This window comes from Hipposideros armiger, unplaced genomic scaffold (genome assembly GCF_001890085.2).
Source record: "Hipposideros armiger isolate ML-2016 unplaced genomic scaffold, ASM189008v1 scaffold_108, whole genome shotgun sequence".
Taxonomy (NCBI): Eukaryota; Metazoa; Chordata; class Mammalia; order Chiroptera; family Hipposideridae; genus Hipposideros; species Hipposideros armiger.
This window is the reverse complement of record NW_017731458.1, coordinates 3,105,285-3,122,564: the sequence shown is the minus strand read 5'-3', so window position 1 is coordinate 3,122,564 and position 17,280 is coordinate 3,105,285. Positions and strand designations below refer to the sequence as shown.

At 39.5% G+C, this 17,280-nt stretch overlaps 1 protein-coding gene across 1 annotated transcript in view; it reads right to left on the bottom strand.

Annotated features, from left to right (window-relative positions):
• Positions 1-7,016: 7,016 nt before the first annotated feature.
• The window catches only part of NLK (nemo like kinase), a 193,648-nt gene continuing 183,384 nt past the window's right edge, over positions 7,017-17,280 (bottom strand). The window contains exons 9-11 of the mRNA XM_019647056.1: positions 11,968-12,166; positions 10,975-11,068; positions 7,017-8,820 (exon numbers count right to left, since the gene is read on the bottom strand). Of these exons, the coding sequence (XP_019502601.1) occupies positions 8,766-8,820; positions 10,975-11,068; positions 11,968-12,166 (348 nt within the window). The 3' untranslated portion in view covers positions 7,017-8,765. The remainder of the gene's footprint in view (positions 8,821-10,974; positions 11,069-11,967; positions 12,167-17,280) is intronic.

Sequence of the window (17,280 nt, the reverse complement as noted above, 5' to 3'; positions counted from 1 at the left end):
TTCCTAAATCCAATGATTCCTAACTATGATGAAATCCAGGAAAATTTCAGCTTTTAATATTTCCTCTTATTTTTGAAATTCCAATTTTATATAGATTTGAACTGTTTACTCAATTCCCCAAGTCTCGTAATCTTTTATTATTTTCTGTACATTTGTATATTTCTGCTGTATACTAGGTATACTTGGTAATTTTCTCAACTTTTAGTTTGTTATCTTTGGCTGTGTTCAATCTGCTGTTTAATGTATCCACCCTATTTTTACTTTCAATGACTTTTTTTTTCTCATTTGTGTAAGTTGTTTTTCAGATTTGCCTGGTCATATTTCAATGACTTATTCCTTGCTTGACTTTTTTTTTTTTTTAAGCTGAGCCATCCTGCCACCTGTTGGCAGCTCAGCTTGGGCTGGGAATCGAACCACTGTTGCTCAGAGCTCAAACTCTTGAGCGAGCTCTTAACCAACTGAGCCACTCGGCCGGCCCCTTGCTTGGCTTTTTGATACCTTTATTTCTCTAAATATTTTTAAGCATAATTATTTTCTATTCTACATCCAATACTTTCAATATCTGAAGTACTTGGTTTGTAATCATCTCTGCTGTATAGTGGCTTATGTCCTTATGTTTTGTAATTTTGGATTGTGAGCTCATATTTGGGTGGGCTTTATCTACTGGAATCCTCTGAGGCCCCAGTTAAGGATGCATCCCCCAAAAGAGAATCTGTTTGCTTTTGCTAGGCACCCCAGGGCACGAGCAACTGAAAGCCACTTTAATATCTCACTTTGTTTTCCAGGCCTTGATGGTAGCATAAATCTGAACTCTAATAAACACGTAAGGGCAAACTTGTGGTTGAAAATTCTTGGGGAACTTTTTTCCCACCTAGAGGTAGGGCTTTAATAAATTTCCTTGTGGCAGGTAAGATCCCCCCCCCCCCACACACACACAGCCCTTTCACTGAAGGTATAGCCCTTTGAATGTCTCAGCGATATGTAGGAATCTAAGTTTTAGTTCTTTGTCTTGCCAGGGCCATGTCTCCTGTCTCCCATGTAGCTGTTACCAGCCAAGGCTCTAACTTGTTTGTTTGAGCCTAAGTTTCTTCCTTTGAGAGATGGAGCTAATAATTGTATTCACATTATAGTGTTTTTGTAAGCTTAATATTTTAAAGTACTTAGAGCAGGGCCTGGAATATAGTAATTTGTCAATGAACATTAGCTATTAGTGTTAGCTGTTATTTTTACTACTTGGCAAATGGCCTTCGGGGAGTGACTCCAGTGTTCTTTGTTTTGGGTCCTTAAAGAATTCCTTTTTTTCTGTAAGCTCAGCTATTAATGTTTGTTATATTTCATAAAAAATTCCTGTCTTTTTTATTATTACATCTAATCATCTATATTGCTGGAAATAACAGTTGATTTTTTTTTTAAAGATTTTATTGGGGAATTGGGGGAGGGGAACAGACAAGTTGCTGTCCTTTTGTTCTTCAGTCTAGTTGTGAAGGACGTAGCTTCATTGGCCCATGTCGATATTATCATTGCGCTCTTCCCGGCTGAGGCAGATCGGTCACTGACCACTGGATGGCTGCTCACGGCCTCTCTTGGCAGCTCATGCCGGCTGTGCTCACGGTAGCTTACAGGAGCCCACTGCAGCTCCACTGCAGCCTACGCTGTCACCGGCGACTCACGGCAGCCCAGCTCCAGGTCGAGCTGTTGTTCACCATCAGCTGTAGAGAGTGCAGCGTCACTGGCCCTAATGTGGGATCTGAACCGGGGCCCTGCTGCTCAGAGCTGGTGTCCCAAGCCAACTCTTAACCAACGTGCCACTCGACCAGCCCATCAGTTGATATTTTTGCTGTACTCAAAAAAAATTATGAACACAACTGGTTAGCTCGGCTTAACCTGATTCTTGATGAAAGCATGGTTGTTAATGATTTCATCATTCTGTTGGTTTTTATGTGCCATATGTGTGATGATTTAGTAATTTTTAAGGCCCCTCTTGGTAAAATAACTGAAGAACTATTGAATGATAGGAATTTGGGAAAACAGTATGGAGTGAAAAACGGTACACAACTGAGTAGACAGGACTACATCTGAATCAACAAAAGTGAGGCAGTTTGGACACCTAAACGCCTTGATTTTTGTCACTGTGGTTAGTGGGATGGAAAAATGTTTTTAAAAAATGTGGTTTGAATACTTGTCATTTAGGAAAACTTGTGTTATATATATATATATATATATATATATATATATATATATATATATATAAAATTTTAAAACATGTTTACTACACATATGAGCAATGGCTTACCTGGGGAAAATTGGTTAGTTGGTTCTACCTTGAATTACTTGCCTTCGTAGAGAAAAATGTCATGACAAAGGATAAAAACAAGGATAAGGGGTAATAAGTTCAAGTTAGTCACTGTTCACCTTCATAATCAAAAAGTGGCTCAAATTAAAACCATGTGTCTTCAGGACCGGCCAAGTGGCACATTGGTTAAGAGCTGGCTTGGGTCTCCAGAGGGCCCTGGTTCGGATCCCACATATGAGGGCCAGTGACACTGCCCTCTACAGCTAAGATGCTGAACAACAGCTCAACTTGGAGCTGGGCTGCCGTGAGTCGCCGGCAATGGCGTAGGCTGCAGTCCCTGCTGCAGTGGGTTGCCATGGGCCACCGTGTGTAGCCAGCAGACAGCGTGAGCGGCCAGCAGCCGCTGTGAGCGGCCGTCCAGAAACCGGCGACTGATCTGCCTCACCTGGGAAGAGTGCAATGATGGTGCCAACTTGGGCCAGTGAAGCAACGTCTTCCACAACTAGACTGAAGAACAAAAGGACAGCAACTTGTCTGTTCCCCTTCTCCCAATTCCCCAATAAAAATCTTGAAATAAATAAATAAAAAAAATAAAACCATGTGTCTTCACGTGGAATAATCTTCCACATGTATCAGGTGGAAAGGGCAAGATGCAGGGCAGTGTACATGTTGTGCTTGAGTATGTAGAGTATCTCTGGAATGATTGACAGAAACTGGAAAGGGGCTGGTGCCTCTAGGGGGAATACGTTTCTTTTCACTGCTATTGTAGGTTGTACCATGTGAATGTATTACACACACACACACACACACACACACACACACACATTTTAAAAGGAACTCACAATATCGTCTACAAGATTTTTCTTCTTAAGGATAAGCATTCTCAAAAACTGTACGGCATTCTCAAACACTCTAAGGTAAAACTGTTCATTTTTAAAAACCACACAGTATGATTGCTGCAATTAAGAATTGGATAAAGATAGTTGGCTGGGAGGATGAGGAGCTGTGAAAATTAGTATTATCAGAATAAAATTAAACTAAACCTATCTTTCTTTAGAGATCTCTGATGAGTATTTCCCTGAGGAGTAGGAGACTGGCCACTGATCAGAAACCTTGGAAGTCGGCTACCTAACATGAACGCTGACCTCTTACGGTTCACTTGTTAAAAGTTCTACCAACAGCAACCTGAAAACATAATTTACTACTTCTTTCCAAGTATCTAGGCATTGTTCACTAATTGATAAAAGTTACTTAAAAGTGCAGGGAAAAGTGTTATCACTTAATGTATTTGATTCTCAAAATATTTTAAACCTGGGAGAGCAGAAACTAGATTTTAATTTCAGTAAGAAAGTAGATGTTAAATTCAGTCTCTTTAATTCAGCCCTGATTTCCAAAATGGAAGATTCAACAGCCTCTAACTCATTAACTGGAAAAATGTTCCTTTTTTTTCCTTTTTGGTATGTCGTTGAAAACATTAAGATAAAAGTATATTAAAGAATGGAATGCAAAATGTGCATGAATTCTGGGATGAAGATAGAAGTGAGGAAGACGGATTTCTCACTTCGATAACTGGAAGGATGGTGAAGCCCAGGAGCAGGCTTGAGGGGTGGGGAGCAGATGGAGTACCGTAACCCGAGTCATTCTCCTCCATCCCACCTCGAAAGAGAAGAACCTGGTGCTGTGTCGTCAAGAGTACCACCCTGGCACAGGTCCTATCCTAATGTGAGGAGAGAGAGCTATAGCCTGGGCCAGCTCACAACTATGCCTCCCTTGTCCCCAAGCATACTCAAAACTCCTTCCCCCTGCCACCCCAATCCCTCATGAAATGCTAAGGGTGGCCCTAGCGAATGAAGCCTTAACTATTTTGCCAATCTAGAAGGGGAGAAAAAGGGCCAGTGGAGAAAACTGAGAATGATTTAATAAAGTTGTCAGGGGAAAAACATTATCAATTTCATTTTTGACATATCTGAGGTGCCAGTAAGATACTCAAGTGGAAATTTCTGATAGGCACATAGTAGAAAAATCTGGGTATATACGTAAGAGATTTGGGATAATCCTCTTAAGTCATTGAGGCCACAAGAGCAGATGAGGTCACGGGTGTCCAGCAGTGGATCTCAATCTTGGCTGCATACTGGTGTCAACTGGAGAACCTCAAAACCAAATCAAACCAAACCTACAGCACAGGACTGATGCCTGACCTTGTCTCCAGAGATTGATTTAGTAGGTCTGGGGTGCAGCCTAGGCACTGGGATTCCTGAAAGTTCTCCAGGTGAGTCTACCAAGCAGCCAAGTCAAGAACCCTTGGCTTTAGAGTATGAAGAGAACCCAGGATTGATCCCTAGCACAGGGAACACAAATGTGATGATTAAGCGAAGGAACCTGTAAGGGAAAAGTTGTGGCCCCCTAAAAAGGAGAAAAACACAGTGGTATTACGGGAGCCTGTCATGGTGTTAAGGCAAGACTGTTTAAGAAAGGAAAGGTGGATTGTAGAGAAGATTCAAAGAGTGTCCATTTACTAACATGATGTCTAGATGTTACTAGAGCATAGTAGGAAACAGCCCCTAAAGCTACCTTAATTTCAAAATTCATGCAAATTTTGAATTCTATTCTTTAACATTTTTATTTTGACATAAAATATTTTAAAGGACATATCATAGAGGAAAAACAAAATAAAAACTCCAAACTTATGAGTCATCAAGAGAGATTATCTCCATCTTCTGGGTTCTTAAATTGCAAAGTGCAGCTGATTACAGCCCTAACTTATCTGTTCCTACTGATTCCACTGGCTGTAGAAATTCCACATTTTTTCAATTATGAACAGTTTTAAATAAAAAAAATAAAGCACAAAGTCCTCGGTTATTAGCTAAGCAGGTTCCACTGGGAATAGGTTAATATATTTTCTCTAATACTTATTTGTGAAGAACATTAGTTTCAAAGTGTTATATGTGCAACTCATACATATATTTTTTAAGATTTTATTGGGGAATCGGGGAAGGCGAGCAGACAAGTTGCTGTCCTTTTGTTTTTCAGTCTAGTTGTGGAGGATGTCACTTCACTGGTCCATTTTGGTATTATCATTGTGCTCTTCCCGGCTGAGGCAGATGGGTCGCAGGCCATTGGATGGCCGCTGATGGCAGCGCACTGCAGCCTCATTGCAGCCTATGCCGTTGCCAGTGATTCACGGCAGCCCAGCTCCAGGTCAAGCTGTTGTTCACCATCTTAGCTGTAGAGGGCAATGTCACTGGCCCATGTGGGAACCGAACCGGTGTCCCTGCTGCTCAGAGCTCAGGCTCCCAAGCCAGCTCTTAACCAATGAGCCACTCCGCCCGCCCTCATAATACTTTCTTGTGATGAAAACGACTTTTCTTATTTTAAGCATAATTCATATTAACAATGCTTTCTTATAAGTAATCCTTACACTTAGTAGGTATTCAAAAGTTTGTTGAATGGATAAATATATGTATTTGTATTAATTTAGATGAGTTAGAATAATCAACTCACCCATGTCAGGAAAAAAAATCAATTCATTTTGTTAAACCAAGAAAAGATGGAGAAGTACATGTCATCTACAAACCCAAGAGTAATGTTGCTTTATCCAGCCTCAGGGAAAGTACTCTGAGATTAGGCAGCCTGGTGTCAGGTCTTAACTGCACACCACTACCCAGCTGGAACTTCTTCCTTAGCTGGAAGCACCTCGGGGTTGCCAGGGGCAGGAAGAAGGAAAGAGGAGGAAAAGGATTGAGTCCCCTTGGCAGTCGGCTTCATTCAGAGCAGTCCCCGTTTATTTAATATATTGGAAATATTCACATGGAAATAGGATTCTTTGCTTAAAAAAATCCCTAGATTAGACTTTTTTAAAAAAATTGGGGAATTGGGGGAGGGGAACAGTGTTGGGGAATTGGGGAGGGGGACCAGCCAAGGTGTTGTTCTTCAATCTTTGTTGCGGAGGGCACCAGTCGCCATCTGGCTGCCCTTCGCCAGCTCGTGGCCTCTAAACGCAAGGTGCTGTGTTCAATCTTAGTTGCGGGTGGGCGTAGCCACCATCCCATGTGGGAGTCAAACCAGCAGCCTGGTTGTTAAGAGCGCACGCTCTATCCACTGAGTCATCCGGGCGGCAGCTCAGCTCAAGGTGCTGTGCTACAATCTTAGCTGCAGGTGGGCATATCCAACATCCCATGCGGGAGTCGAACCGGCAGCCTGGTTGTTAAGAGCGCACACTCTATCCACTGAGCCATCCGGACGGCAGCTCAGCTCAAGGTGCCGAGTTCAGTCTTAGTTGTGGGTGGGCGTAGCCCACCATCAAACAGGCAATCTTATTGTTGCACCAGCTGAGACATCCTGCCACCTGGTGGCAGCTCAGCTCAGGCGCAGCATCACTGGCCCATGTGGGAATCGAACCAGCAGCCCTGTTGCTCAGAGCTCACACTCTTAAGCTAACTCTTAACCAACTGAGCCACTTGGCCGGCCCCCCTAGATTAGACTAAGGTCTGGAAAGACTTTCAAATTGGATATATTTAAATCATCATGTCTTTGATATTGGTTAAGTTTTCAATATGTTTTTGGCAAGCTCAAGTTTCTGGGAAAAATTTTTTTAAAGCATATCTAATTTCCTCAAAGCTCTAAATGGAAATATAAATAAGAAATGTCTTAAAACTTTGAAAATTCAGGATACAAGCTGTACTGAAGAGAAAACAAAGGAATTGAAATAAAACTGATAACACCATCTTTTTCAAATGTCACATTTAATGTTTTCACCACTGTACTTCAAATCTACATTGTACAAAGTGACCAGTAAGTGTGCCACGGTAATTGACCAACCTCTGAGATTGTACCTTTCACACCAGTGTCTTCTTGGGCTCTTTTGATACTAAACACGTTTCTCATTCAAGTGAATTGAAATGCTTCAGTTGGGTTGATTCTCAGGAGCCTCATAAAAAAAAAACAAAGATATTGCACCATCTTTGTTTAGTAATTCAATGTTTGTTTCTTTCACAGCAAATAATTACTTCATTGAAGTTAAAACTTCCAAACATAACTTATTAATAGTCTTCAAATTCAGCTCAGATCACTCAAGATGAAAATACTCTGCTAAATACAGATAACTTACAATAACTTTAACAGTTAATTGTCCATAACACACACCAAGGTTTTTTCCTAGACCAATTTTAAGACGATCCATTAGTATTCCTTGTACAGGTGAAAAACAATCTTCAATTTTCTTGTCTTTTTATTTTTAATATAAAAGTTGGAAGGGACATTCAAGTTTCAAGTCTCCACATTGAACTTAAAAAAAAAATAGTCATCATCAGCATGTGGAGGTAAACAAGCCAAGTTGTATAACTCCAGGAGGTAGAGGCCTTCAATTTGTATTCATATATACATATGCACAGAAGAATTCAGTGTTCCAACAGAAAAAAGAATTTGTCAAAAAGTAATAAGTTATTTACTACTGTGACATTTCAAGACTCCCACAGCTTTGCCTAAGGACACAAACACGTGTGACATAATTCCCTATGTGCCTTTTTTTTTTTTTTGTGGCTTTAAAAATTTTTTAAATTTGTTTTTGTCTTTTATTTACTTATTTATTTTTATTGTCCAGTGCAGGAAAAGTCTCACAAAATTTCACAGACCTAAAATGTGCAAGCTAGTTCTCTCTCTATACAGCAATGTTGGGATTCTTTTGAAATTAGCCCAGAAATGAATTATTTACACACATGAAAGATGCATGCTTGAGGGTTCTTTTATGTAAGAAAGAGCAGAAAAACTTCTAATAAAAATAGATTAAATATATATATATATATTTATACTGGGTAAGGAAAACAGAAGTTTAGTCTCTCCTAGTCACAAACTCATTCTCTCTACCCACAACATTGGATTTTAGACAGCACACATTACCGTCACGGCTCTAATGAGAAGCTAATTATAGGGCTTGATCATTAGGTGGCATGCCCCTCCCCCCACCCCACCCCAGGTGCAGCCACCATCAGCTCACGTGGCTCCATGATTGGTCGCAGGCAAGGTTTCTAGATTCTTTAGTTTTAGAAAACCCACAATTTTCAGGAATGGCTCAAATATCAAAATGTATGACTGTCCTTTGTATGTGTGTATGTGTGAACAATCTCACTTCATTTTAAAAAAGAAAAAACAAAACAAAACAAAAACACAAAACCCCAAACTCCCAAATTTGGTTCAATTCTCTTTTGTTCTGAGGTGAGCCATGACAGCTGCACTAACTTCGTAAAACATGTGCAACTCTGGGTAAAATAGTTTTCTTCTAAAAGCACAACCACTTTACAAGATTAAAAGTCTAGTAACATTTCTAAATATTATTCATATCATACAAGTAGTGGTTGTTAATTTAAAACTTCATTAGTAAAATTACAGTACAAGCATGATTAACCTCCAGAATTGCAAATCCCAGACTCCAGTGGAAAGCTACATTACATCTTCAGTAGTACATTATCTTCCACCGTCACTCCCACACCAGAGGAGACGGGGGCATCTCAGATGGCTGAGCAACAGTGGAACTAGAAAAAAATGGAGACATGGTGAAATCAGTTGTAACATCACAAAGGGCAAAAGGCAATTCATTGTTGCCTATTTTCCTCTCTTCCTTTAAAAAAATTGTAAAGTCCTTTTCCAGATTATATTATTATTTAACTTGTCTAAAGTTGCATTTGTTCCAAATTGTTTAAGGATCTGTATCTATAGTGAGGCAATATGGTCCAGTGGCTTATACACGGCCTTGAAAACAACATGTCATTTACTAGTTGTGTGACACAGAGCAAATTCTTTCATCTTTTTTCTTCTGGAAAGGGATAATGCTATCCACCTCATTATTGTGATGAATAAATGCGATAACGTATGCAAAGTGCTTTCTACAGTGCCTACTTCATAACATAAAGTAAATGGTAGCTATTATAAATAATAATGTCTATAATCAATCAGGAAATTAACCTTAAAGGATGCAGAATTAGCCATTTAGAAGTAGCCTCTCAAAATACAGTGACTTTAAGTGGAGACCTATTTTGAATGAGCCTCATAAGCATTCTTTATCAAGTATTAATTGAGTAGTAATGGGTAACCATTTAGCATTTGTTACCCACAGATCTGTTTTTTTTCAGTTATTTCACATGTCTGTCTAATGTTGCCAACTAGATTATAAACATAAGGGTGTGTGTGTGTGACCACTTTGCTTCCCTGGGGTCCAGGATAATGAATAACTTGCACCTGGAAAGGTATTAAAACACCTGATTGACTGGGTCACTGAGTCTAAGGGGAAAATATTAAAACAAAGTCATTTTAAGCCACGGAGAAAGAAAAAGTACAACTCAATTCCTTCTTTCTACTGGAAAGTAGGTGGAAGAAATGAAAGGCTCCCCGATTTTAAAATCCTACACAAGAAGTCTTGACTTTGGTTCAGTCAATTCAATCCACATCAGTACTATGTCAAGGCCAATTAAAATGGGCTTGAGGGGATGGGAAAGAGAAGCAGGGAGACGAGGGAAAAAGGAGAGAGAGAAAGGCAGGTGGGGTAGAATGGAGACAGAGCTTGGCCTTTCAGATCCAAACCCATCCTTCTCTGTCCTGCTTTGTGATACCAGAGCCAGCCCTGTTCGCGTTTCTCCTTTGCCACCTAGCCTGATGTTAGCCTTGGCTGACAGAAGGCACTGGGGGGGCCCTGCAAGGCCACAGCACTGGGAAGCAGCTGCCCTTTCTGATGCTGCTGTGCTTTTTTTTTTTTGATGTGGAAGGTCCAGCTCTGGTCGACCCAAGCATTATGGCAAGTTTCTCTGCAACCCAGCACACGCCTCTTTGATGGACCAGTTCTGTCCCCACTTTTTCAAAGTTTTTTTACTACCCTTATGCTGTGGGTTCCTGTGGCAGCCATAGCCTCTCCAAAGAGGTCCAAATCTTGTTAGCCTTGGGTGGAGGGGTCTCCTCTAAGTTCTTCATTTCTTGCTTGTTCACGCTTCCTCATTCTACAGGGAGGTATATTATCTCTGCAACTGCCCCTGAATCCTGGACCCTTCTGAATCCTCTTTCATGCCCTTCAGTGTAGCAATTAACCATCTTTTCGTAGTTAATGCTTCTTGTTATTAAATTTTACTGGGTGTGGTTTCTTTGTCTTGTCTGGACCCTGATTGATACAAGGAGTTAGAGAAAAAGAGACTGAGAAGGAAAAAGGACAGAGAACGAGGCTCGCTAGGCTCCAAAGTGGGTTTATAGCTCTTTAACCAGGAAGCCTATTGGCTTCTTCTCTAAATAGTACACACCAGCCGTCCACCTATAAAAAGTAATTTTCTTGCTTGCAGTTATTATGAAGGTAATGGGGATGGTGGTGGGAACCCAGGTGACCATGTCTAACTCCCTGAGAGAGGCTGCCACCCTGCTGCTACAGGAGGCCAGGAGGACCCCCATGGACACGGTCAGGCAGCACAATGGGTCATATGGGGAAAAAATGGCCAAAGCAACCACAATGAATTGGCATCAGTGTAAAAACTAATGGTTACATTTTAATAATACGCTTTTAACTAAAGCTAAACCTTATACCAGAAACTTTCTGTTGGACCTTTTTAAAATCGATGTTATCTAATCTATATCAAAACAGAAAAAGGCTGAATAACCAAATCACAATGGCATCCTTTTAATTCGAACAAGAATTATATACATATAGTTACCTAATAAAGCTCTTAAAAGCAGCAGACTGAGGGTTGATGCAGAGAGGCACTCTGTTTCCTTTCTGCTGTTCCAGAATGAACTGGTGAATAATTTCTGTGGAGAAAACAAACATCCTAAAGGCATGCACACGGGCAAGTCTGCGAGCACTGGATTATCAGCCAACTCTAGCCAGCATTTCCCACTGGTTTAGTTAAATCAAACGCCTGTCCTCTATCAGGCTGAATACAGCAGAAATTTCCTGAAACCAAAATGACAAGTGCCGCTAAATGCTAACTATAGGTAAACCCCCCCAAAGTGGCATTACAGGGGCTGGAAATCCCATCAGGAGGAGGAGTAAAATGGTCTATAAATTTGAGTGACCCCACAGAGTTGGCATTAGGAGTGAACTCTTCTAAACTGCTGGTAAGTACCACCTCCTTGAAAATCACTAAAAGAACCTCAGTTAGTGTTTAGGCACATAGTTTGGGCTGGTTAATTGGGGGACTACTCTCTCTTCTAAAATGTCCTAGAGCAGACACGAAGATCATTCAGAAATTTGGGTGTCATTAACCCCCATCCCACCCCAAGAAGAGATCGTGTCAGGAAATCTTATGAGTCGACTAGCAGAAATTCCCTTCTCTTGTCATCATGCAAAGAGTGATTCCCTCAGTGGATCGTATACAAAAAAAGAAATCCACTACTGTTTCATTCAATGAAATAAATTACACTGAGTGAATACATATTAAACATATTGAGTCACACTCATTAAATAAGTCAGCTTTGAAAACAGGAACAAAATATTCCTTCCCCTGAATGTAGTATTAAATCAGAGTTTTTGTAACACACATAGCTTCCTTGGCATATGATGTCCTGGACAAACAGCTATACACAAGGTTGTAAAATAAACATATGAAGGAGCTTTGGTCACTATCTAGATTTCAGCTTTTCATGGCCATAAAATGAAAAAGGTTACTAGTTATCCTGGCTAGCCAAAGGCCGAAAGAGATACTCACCTTTAACCTGTCGAACAGAACTGAGGTTCTTCTCAAAAGTGTCATCAAATTTGGGATTGGTGACGGGCTCAAAGTCACTGGTATAAACTCTTCCAGTAGAGGTGGAAAAGCAACATTTACACATACACGTGTGGTATCGTAGTCGCCCTTCATCTAGGTAGGGGTGGGCTAAGGCATCCTTAGCGGATATTCTCTTGGACTGAAATCAAATTTAGAGACCAGCACATCAACACTACAGATAAACATGACTGTCTGCACAGGATCTTTCACAAGACACAGTAACTGCTTTACACAGCTGATACGGTACATCCTGTGTAAAGAGGGATAATTGAATTTGGAGGTGGGTAATGTAGCAGTAGAGGGAGTATGTGACTTAGAACAATAAGCTACTGTTAGACGTCAATATACACCACAAAGCACTAAGAAATGACTTTCTGCTAAGATCCTGAAAAGTTCCTACCTTGAAATAAATGTATGCAGGGTCGAAAATGACAAATACCATGGCATTTAAGTATGTAATACTTGTTATATTTTCTAACTATGTCTCAGCATTTAGAAGAAAGGTGATCACAGTGGCAACTGTACAAAGCTGCTTTAAGTTTTTATTCTCTCAGAATACCAAATCAGCTTAGGGCAAAAGCCTATCTGAAAGCTGCTGGAGTTTGGGCAGCAGATAACAGTCTGAATGGCATGTTTAAACATTCGGCTCAGTCTGAAAATCAGCAGCCTGTGGTTTTCTGACACTTCAGATCAGAATACTTAACATACTAGTTTCAGGTTGATAAACCATAAACTTTTAAACTCATTTCTCCATTAAAAAAAAAAAGAAAATATTGTCCCTCCTTTTAGCTCAGTGGACTTATACGTACTACTGAAAGTGAATTTTAAAGGATTTATGGATGGATTCAAGAGTAGACAGTAGAACAAAAACTGACACTTTGCTCTGCTTCCAGTATGATCAAGCACTGCACATAACACAATTAAAACAAAGAAAACTGTTTTGTATTCAACTAAACCAAAAAATAACTGGGTCATCCTGACTGGTTCTGGTCCCCCAAATAATAAAATGTTAATTACTTCCCATAAACCTGGATTCCCTAAACACATTTTTATCTCTGATTTTTTATTTTTTAAAGATTTTATTGGAGAATTGGGGGAGGGGAACAGTGTTGGGGAATTGAGGGAGGGGAACAGGCAAGTTGCTGTCCTTTTGTTCTTCAGTCTAGGTGTGGGAAATGTCTCTTCACTGGCCCATGTTGATATTGTGATCACTGAGCTCTTCCCAGCTGAGGCAGTCGCTCACTGGCCATTGGACGGCCGCTCACGGCCACTCACAACAGCTCATGCCAGCTGCCAGCCACTCATGGTAGCTCACAGCAGCCCAGCTCCAGATCGAGCTGTTGTTCACCATCTTAGCTGTAGAGGGCGCAGTGTCACCATTGGCCCTCGTGTGGGATCCAAACTGGGGCCTTGCTGCTCAGAGCTGGCGTCCCAAGCCAGCTCTTAACCAACACGCCACTTGGCCGGCCCTATCTGATTTTTTGCTATGCTAATGTTAAAAGGCATGCCATGATCTTTTGGGATATGATAATCCCAAAGGAAAGCTGCTCTTCATCCGCCACAAACAGGCAAATATAAACTTGACAACCTTTGTTTTATTCCTTTTGCTACCTGCCATGTTTGGTATTTGGTGATCCGGCAGAAGTCTGAGTCACTGGAACTCTTAGCAAGTAAACTTTTCCTTTTCCTTCTAAATGAGTCCAGCTATTCCCAGAGGTTCCACTGGGACAAAGGACTACAGTCAGAACCAAAAGGAACAAGCCAGCCGACAGTGCACCTTGCCTAGGACTGGGCCCCTCATCCTCGGCGTCTCTGGCCAGTCTCATGTGTGTGGGATTGAGCTCGTCGGCTTTTGTACATGAAATCTGGTTCCTGGGCAAGTCTGTTTCTGTTTTCTACTGAGCTCAGCTGATCATGCCCCGATTGCTGGCAGTAGTGATTGAATCTGGGTTTTAATTTTATCATCTCACCATTAAGCCATTTCTGTCAGGTAGCAGATGTCAGAAATCGAGTCCCTGTCAGCTGCCACCAACAGCTTGTAATCTGGTTTGTTTCCATGTTAGTCTTTTTTGTTTGTCTGAGGATTCTGATAATTCTTGAAATTTGAGAATGCAGGGTTGAAAAGATTTTGGTGTTTTCCCAACTATTGATAGCATGTTCTGTGTTTGTATGATCTTTGTGCACCAAAACGGGGTCTTCTAAAGTGTCTTACCTAAAAGGAGCCTTTGTACAAAAAGTAAATCAAATTCCTAGCACGTAATGATCAATTTCCATTTCTGTAAACATAAAAGTCTCTTTAGGACATCTGAAACAAGGTTAAAGAAAGGAGACTGTCACTTTGTTAAGAGGTATGAACACAGAAAATAAGTAACTGTCCTGCTAAATTGAGAAAGAAATCACAAAATTACTCAGATTTTCAGTAATGGTATTCTTTCAAGGACACAATGGTGCTGAATTATGTCCTATGTATCTTAATTACATATTGTGCATATCTTGTTTCTTTAACTCATCAACATTTGTAATAGATACGGACACTTGTTTCTATCCCAATTTTGTTGCTTTACCAAAATTGGCTCTTCTACTTTTGAAGGAGTTGATAAAAATTTCCATTTTATAAATATAAAATATTTCTAAGTAAACAAATTGATGTACTTTGTATACTTCTGAAGGGAGTTAATACATCATATTATGATATCTCTTAAAATAAAATGGAGCTAAATCCCATTCCAACCGGCTTTTAGAAACAATATTAACACATTAAAGACATGTAAAAAGAAATAGAAAGATTTTTAAAAAAATTCTTTCTTATGTATTAAATATGTTGGCTCTTTAGAAATTTTTTCTTGCTAAAGTTGTTAATCAAAGATTAAAAAAGGCTTTATCCGTGAGTTAAAATAATGCTCTTGGTTACTAGGTTACAAAATATGAAGCAAAATATATAACTGTATAAGATAAGAATCATTATTTGATACCCTCTGTAGTTTTTTTTAAAGAATGTAAAAGAAAGTGTGATGGCAGGAAGACATGTATGGAAGATAACATGTGTTTTTGTTCATCAAGGGAAAAAAGTAAATAATTTTGTCTATATTCCTAATAAGTATTGTTGTGCTTTAAAAATATTGCTTGTAGGCCGGCCGAGTGGCTCAGTTGGTTAAGAGCTCACCCAAGAGTGTGAGCTCTGAGCAACAGAGTCACCAGTTCCATTCACAGCCCGAGCTGAGCAGCCACTGATCTGCCAACAGGTGGCAGGATGGCTCAGAAAAAAAGAAAAAAAAAAATTTGCTTGTAACTATTTATTGCCTTTCGATAAATTAAGGTCTCTGGAGATTTGTTTAATGTCTTCACTATTTTGAGGTAATAGTTAATTACATCTTTATAAATTATTTATTATACCCCATTCTTTCCAATATTGTTGATATTATAATGAAAGAATCAGAGCCCTTTAATCTTATCCTCTGGTGGTTTCTGCTTTTTTCTTATATTTGCCTAAAGGCTCCTGCTACAAGCTAAAGATCTGGAACTGAGTCTTCCATTAGAAATATAACAAAGACATTGGTGAAGGATTGTTATCAGGTACTCCTGACGATTGTCTTCACGGTATAAATTCATGGGTGTAACTGATATCATCACCACAGACAGCCACCTCTTAGATTGAACCAAGTAACTGAGTCAGGATTTCCAGGAATGTTTCAGTTCAGAAGCAGACACATGTCAATAGACTGCTTAACCCAAGATCAGCAAAATAAGAATTACTGCAGACTAAATGGACTAAATCAACTGACTTAATTATGGTTAACGTTAGATTTTGAATGGATATTAAAAAAATCATTTATTTCTTCTTAATGTATCGCTAACCCTCAATTTAACAGGTTAAAATCAGAATAAAACACTCTTTAAAAATTTAGAATTCTATTTCTAATTGAACTCTCAGAACCGGAAAGAAAAGAATCCTTCATATCAATCATAAAACTAATAAAGCATCAGGCCAAGTTAAAAATAATCATTCTGTAAAACAATAATGTATATTGGCCTTATTCTACAAGATAAAAATGGTTAAATATTATGCAGTGTTCCATAAATTCCTTTATTTTTTTAATGACCATGTAGTACCTAGGTTCAATAAGAATCTGTCTTCCTTACAGATAAGTCTTTCCTCCTTCTTATAGATAAATCTAATCTGTAACTATGACCACACCAAAAGTTTCACTGAATTAAGTGTGACAATCCCACTATTAAGGAATAAGGACTAAATTTCACATGTAAAATGGATGTGTAAAAGGTCTCCCAGGAAACCATGCTTGATGTCCCTTCTATGGCTTAGGACATTCCAGCCTTAGGGTTGTAAAGACTAAGAGCTTCCAGCAGGTCAGGAGCATTAACATGTGACCTCTGAGAAAGAGGATACCTGACAGCTGTAAGTACTGCAGGTAAAAGCCGGTATGGGTGAATCACATGGTTCCTGGTTCCTAATCTGGAAGAAGTAATAAAGAGAATAAGGTATTTCTGACACATAAAAGTAAATTTTAACCTCAGGGCCTTTACAAAGTCCTCTGAGGGCAGACAGAAATGACCTCTGAAGCTTCAAGTTCGTGGCTCTAGTTTTGTTAACCATACAAAAGGTCTTTATGTATTAATAAACATCTCCTGTTAGCTATGTAGATAAACTTACCAAATAGAACAAAATACCAAACTAATGACACTAAATCACTCGCTCATTGAGCAAGTTGTGTGGTTGGAACTGTCCTTAATGGCAGGAACTTGACCACAAGGAAGGACTGTGGAATTGAGAACTGCCTCTTTGTCTTGCTTCTGTATCACTAAGTACCTCACATGCCAAAAGGAAAACAACAAATAAACAAACACTAAACAAATAAAAATCCACTTTGCACCCCGAGATGTAACAAAAATAACTTGGTCACTCTGATTGGTTCTGGTCTACCAAATAATAAAAACTTGACTCTCTAACAAAACATTTTTATCCATATGGTTTGTTATGCTGACGTCTCAAAATAGTTCTGACCTTTGTGGGTTTGATAATCATGTAAGAAAGTTGCTATTTTCTCATCATGAACAGACAAATGTAAACTTAATAAGGGGGTACTTTTGCCCTTTAAATTCCTGTTGTTTTTTTGTATTTGGTGACTTCCTTGTACTATCGACAAGTAAAATTCTTTCCTAAATGCTTCCATTTTTGACAACAGTTATTGGCATAGATGTGAATAGTAAATATTCTTTGGATGAATGAATAAATGA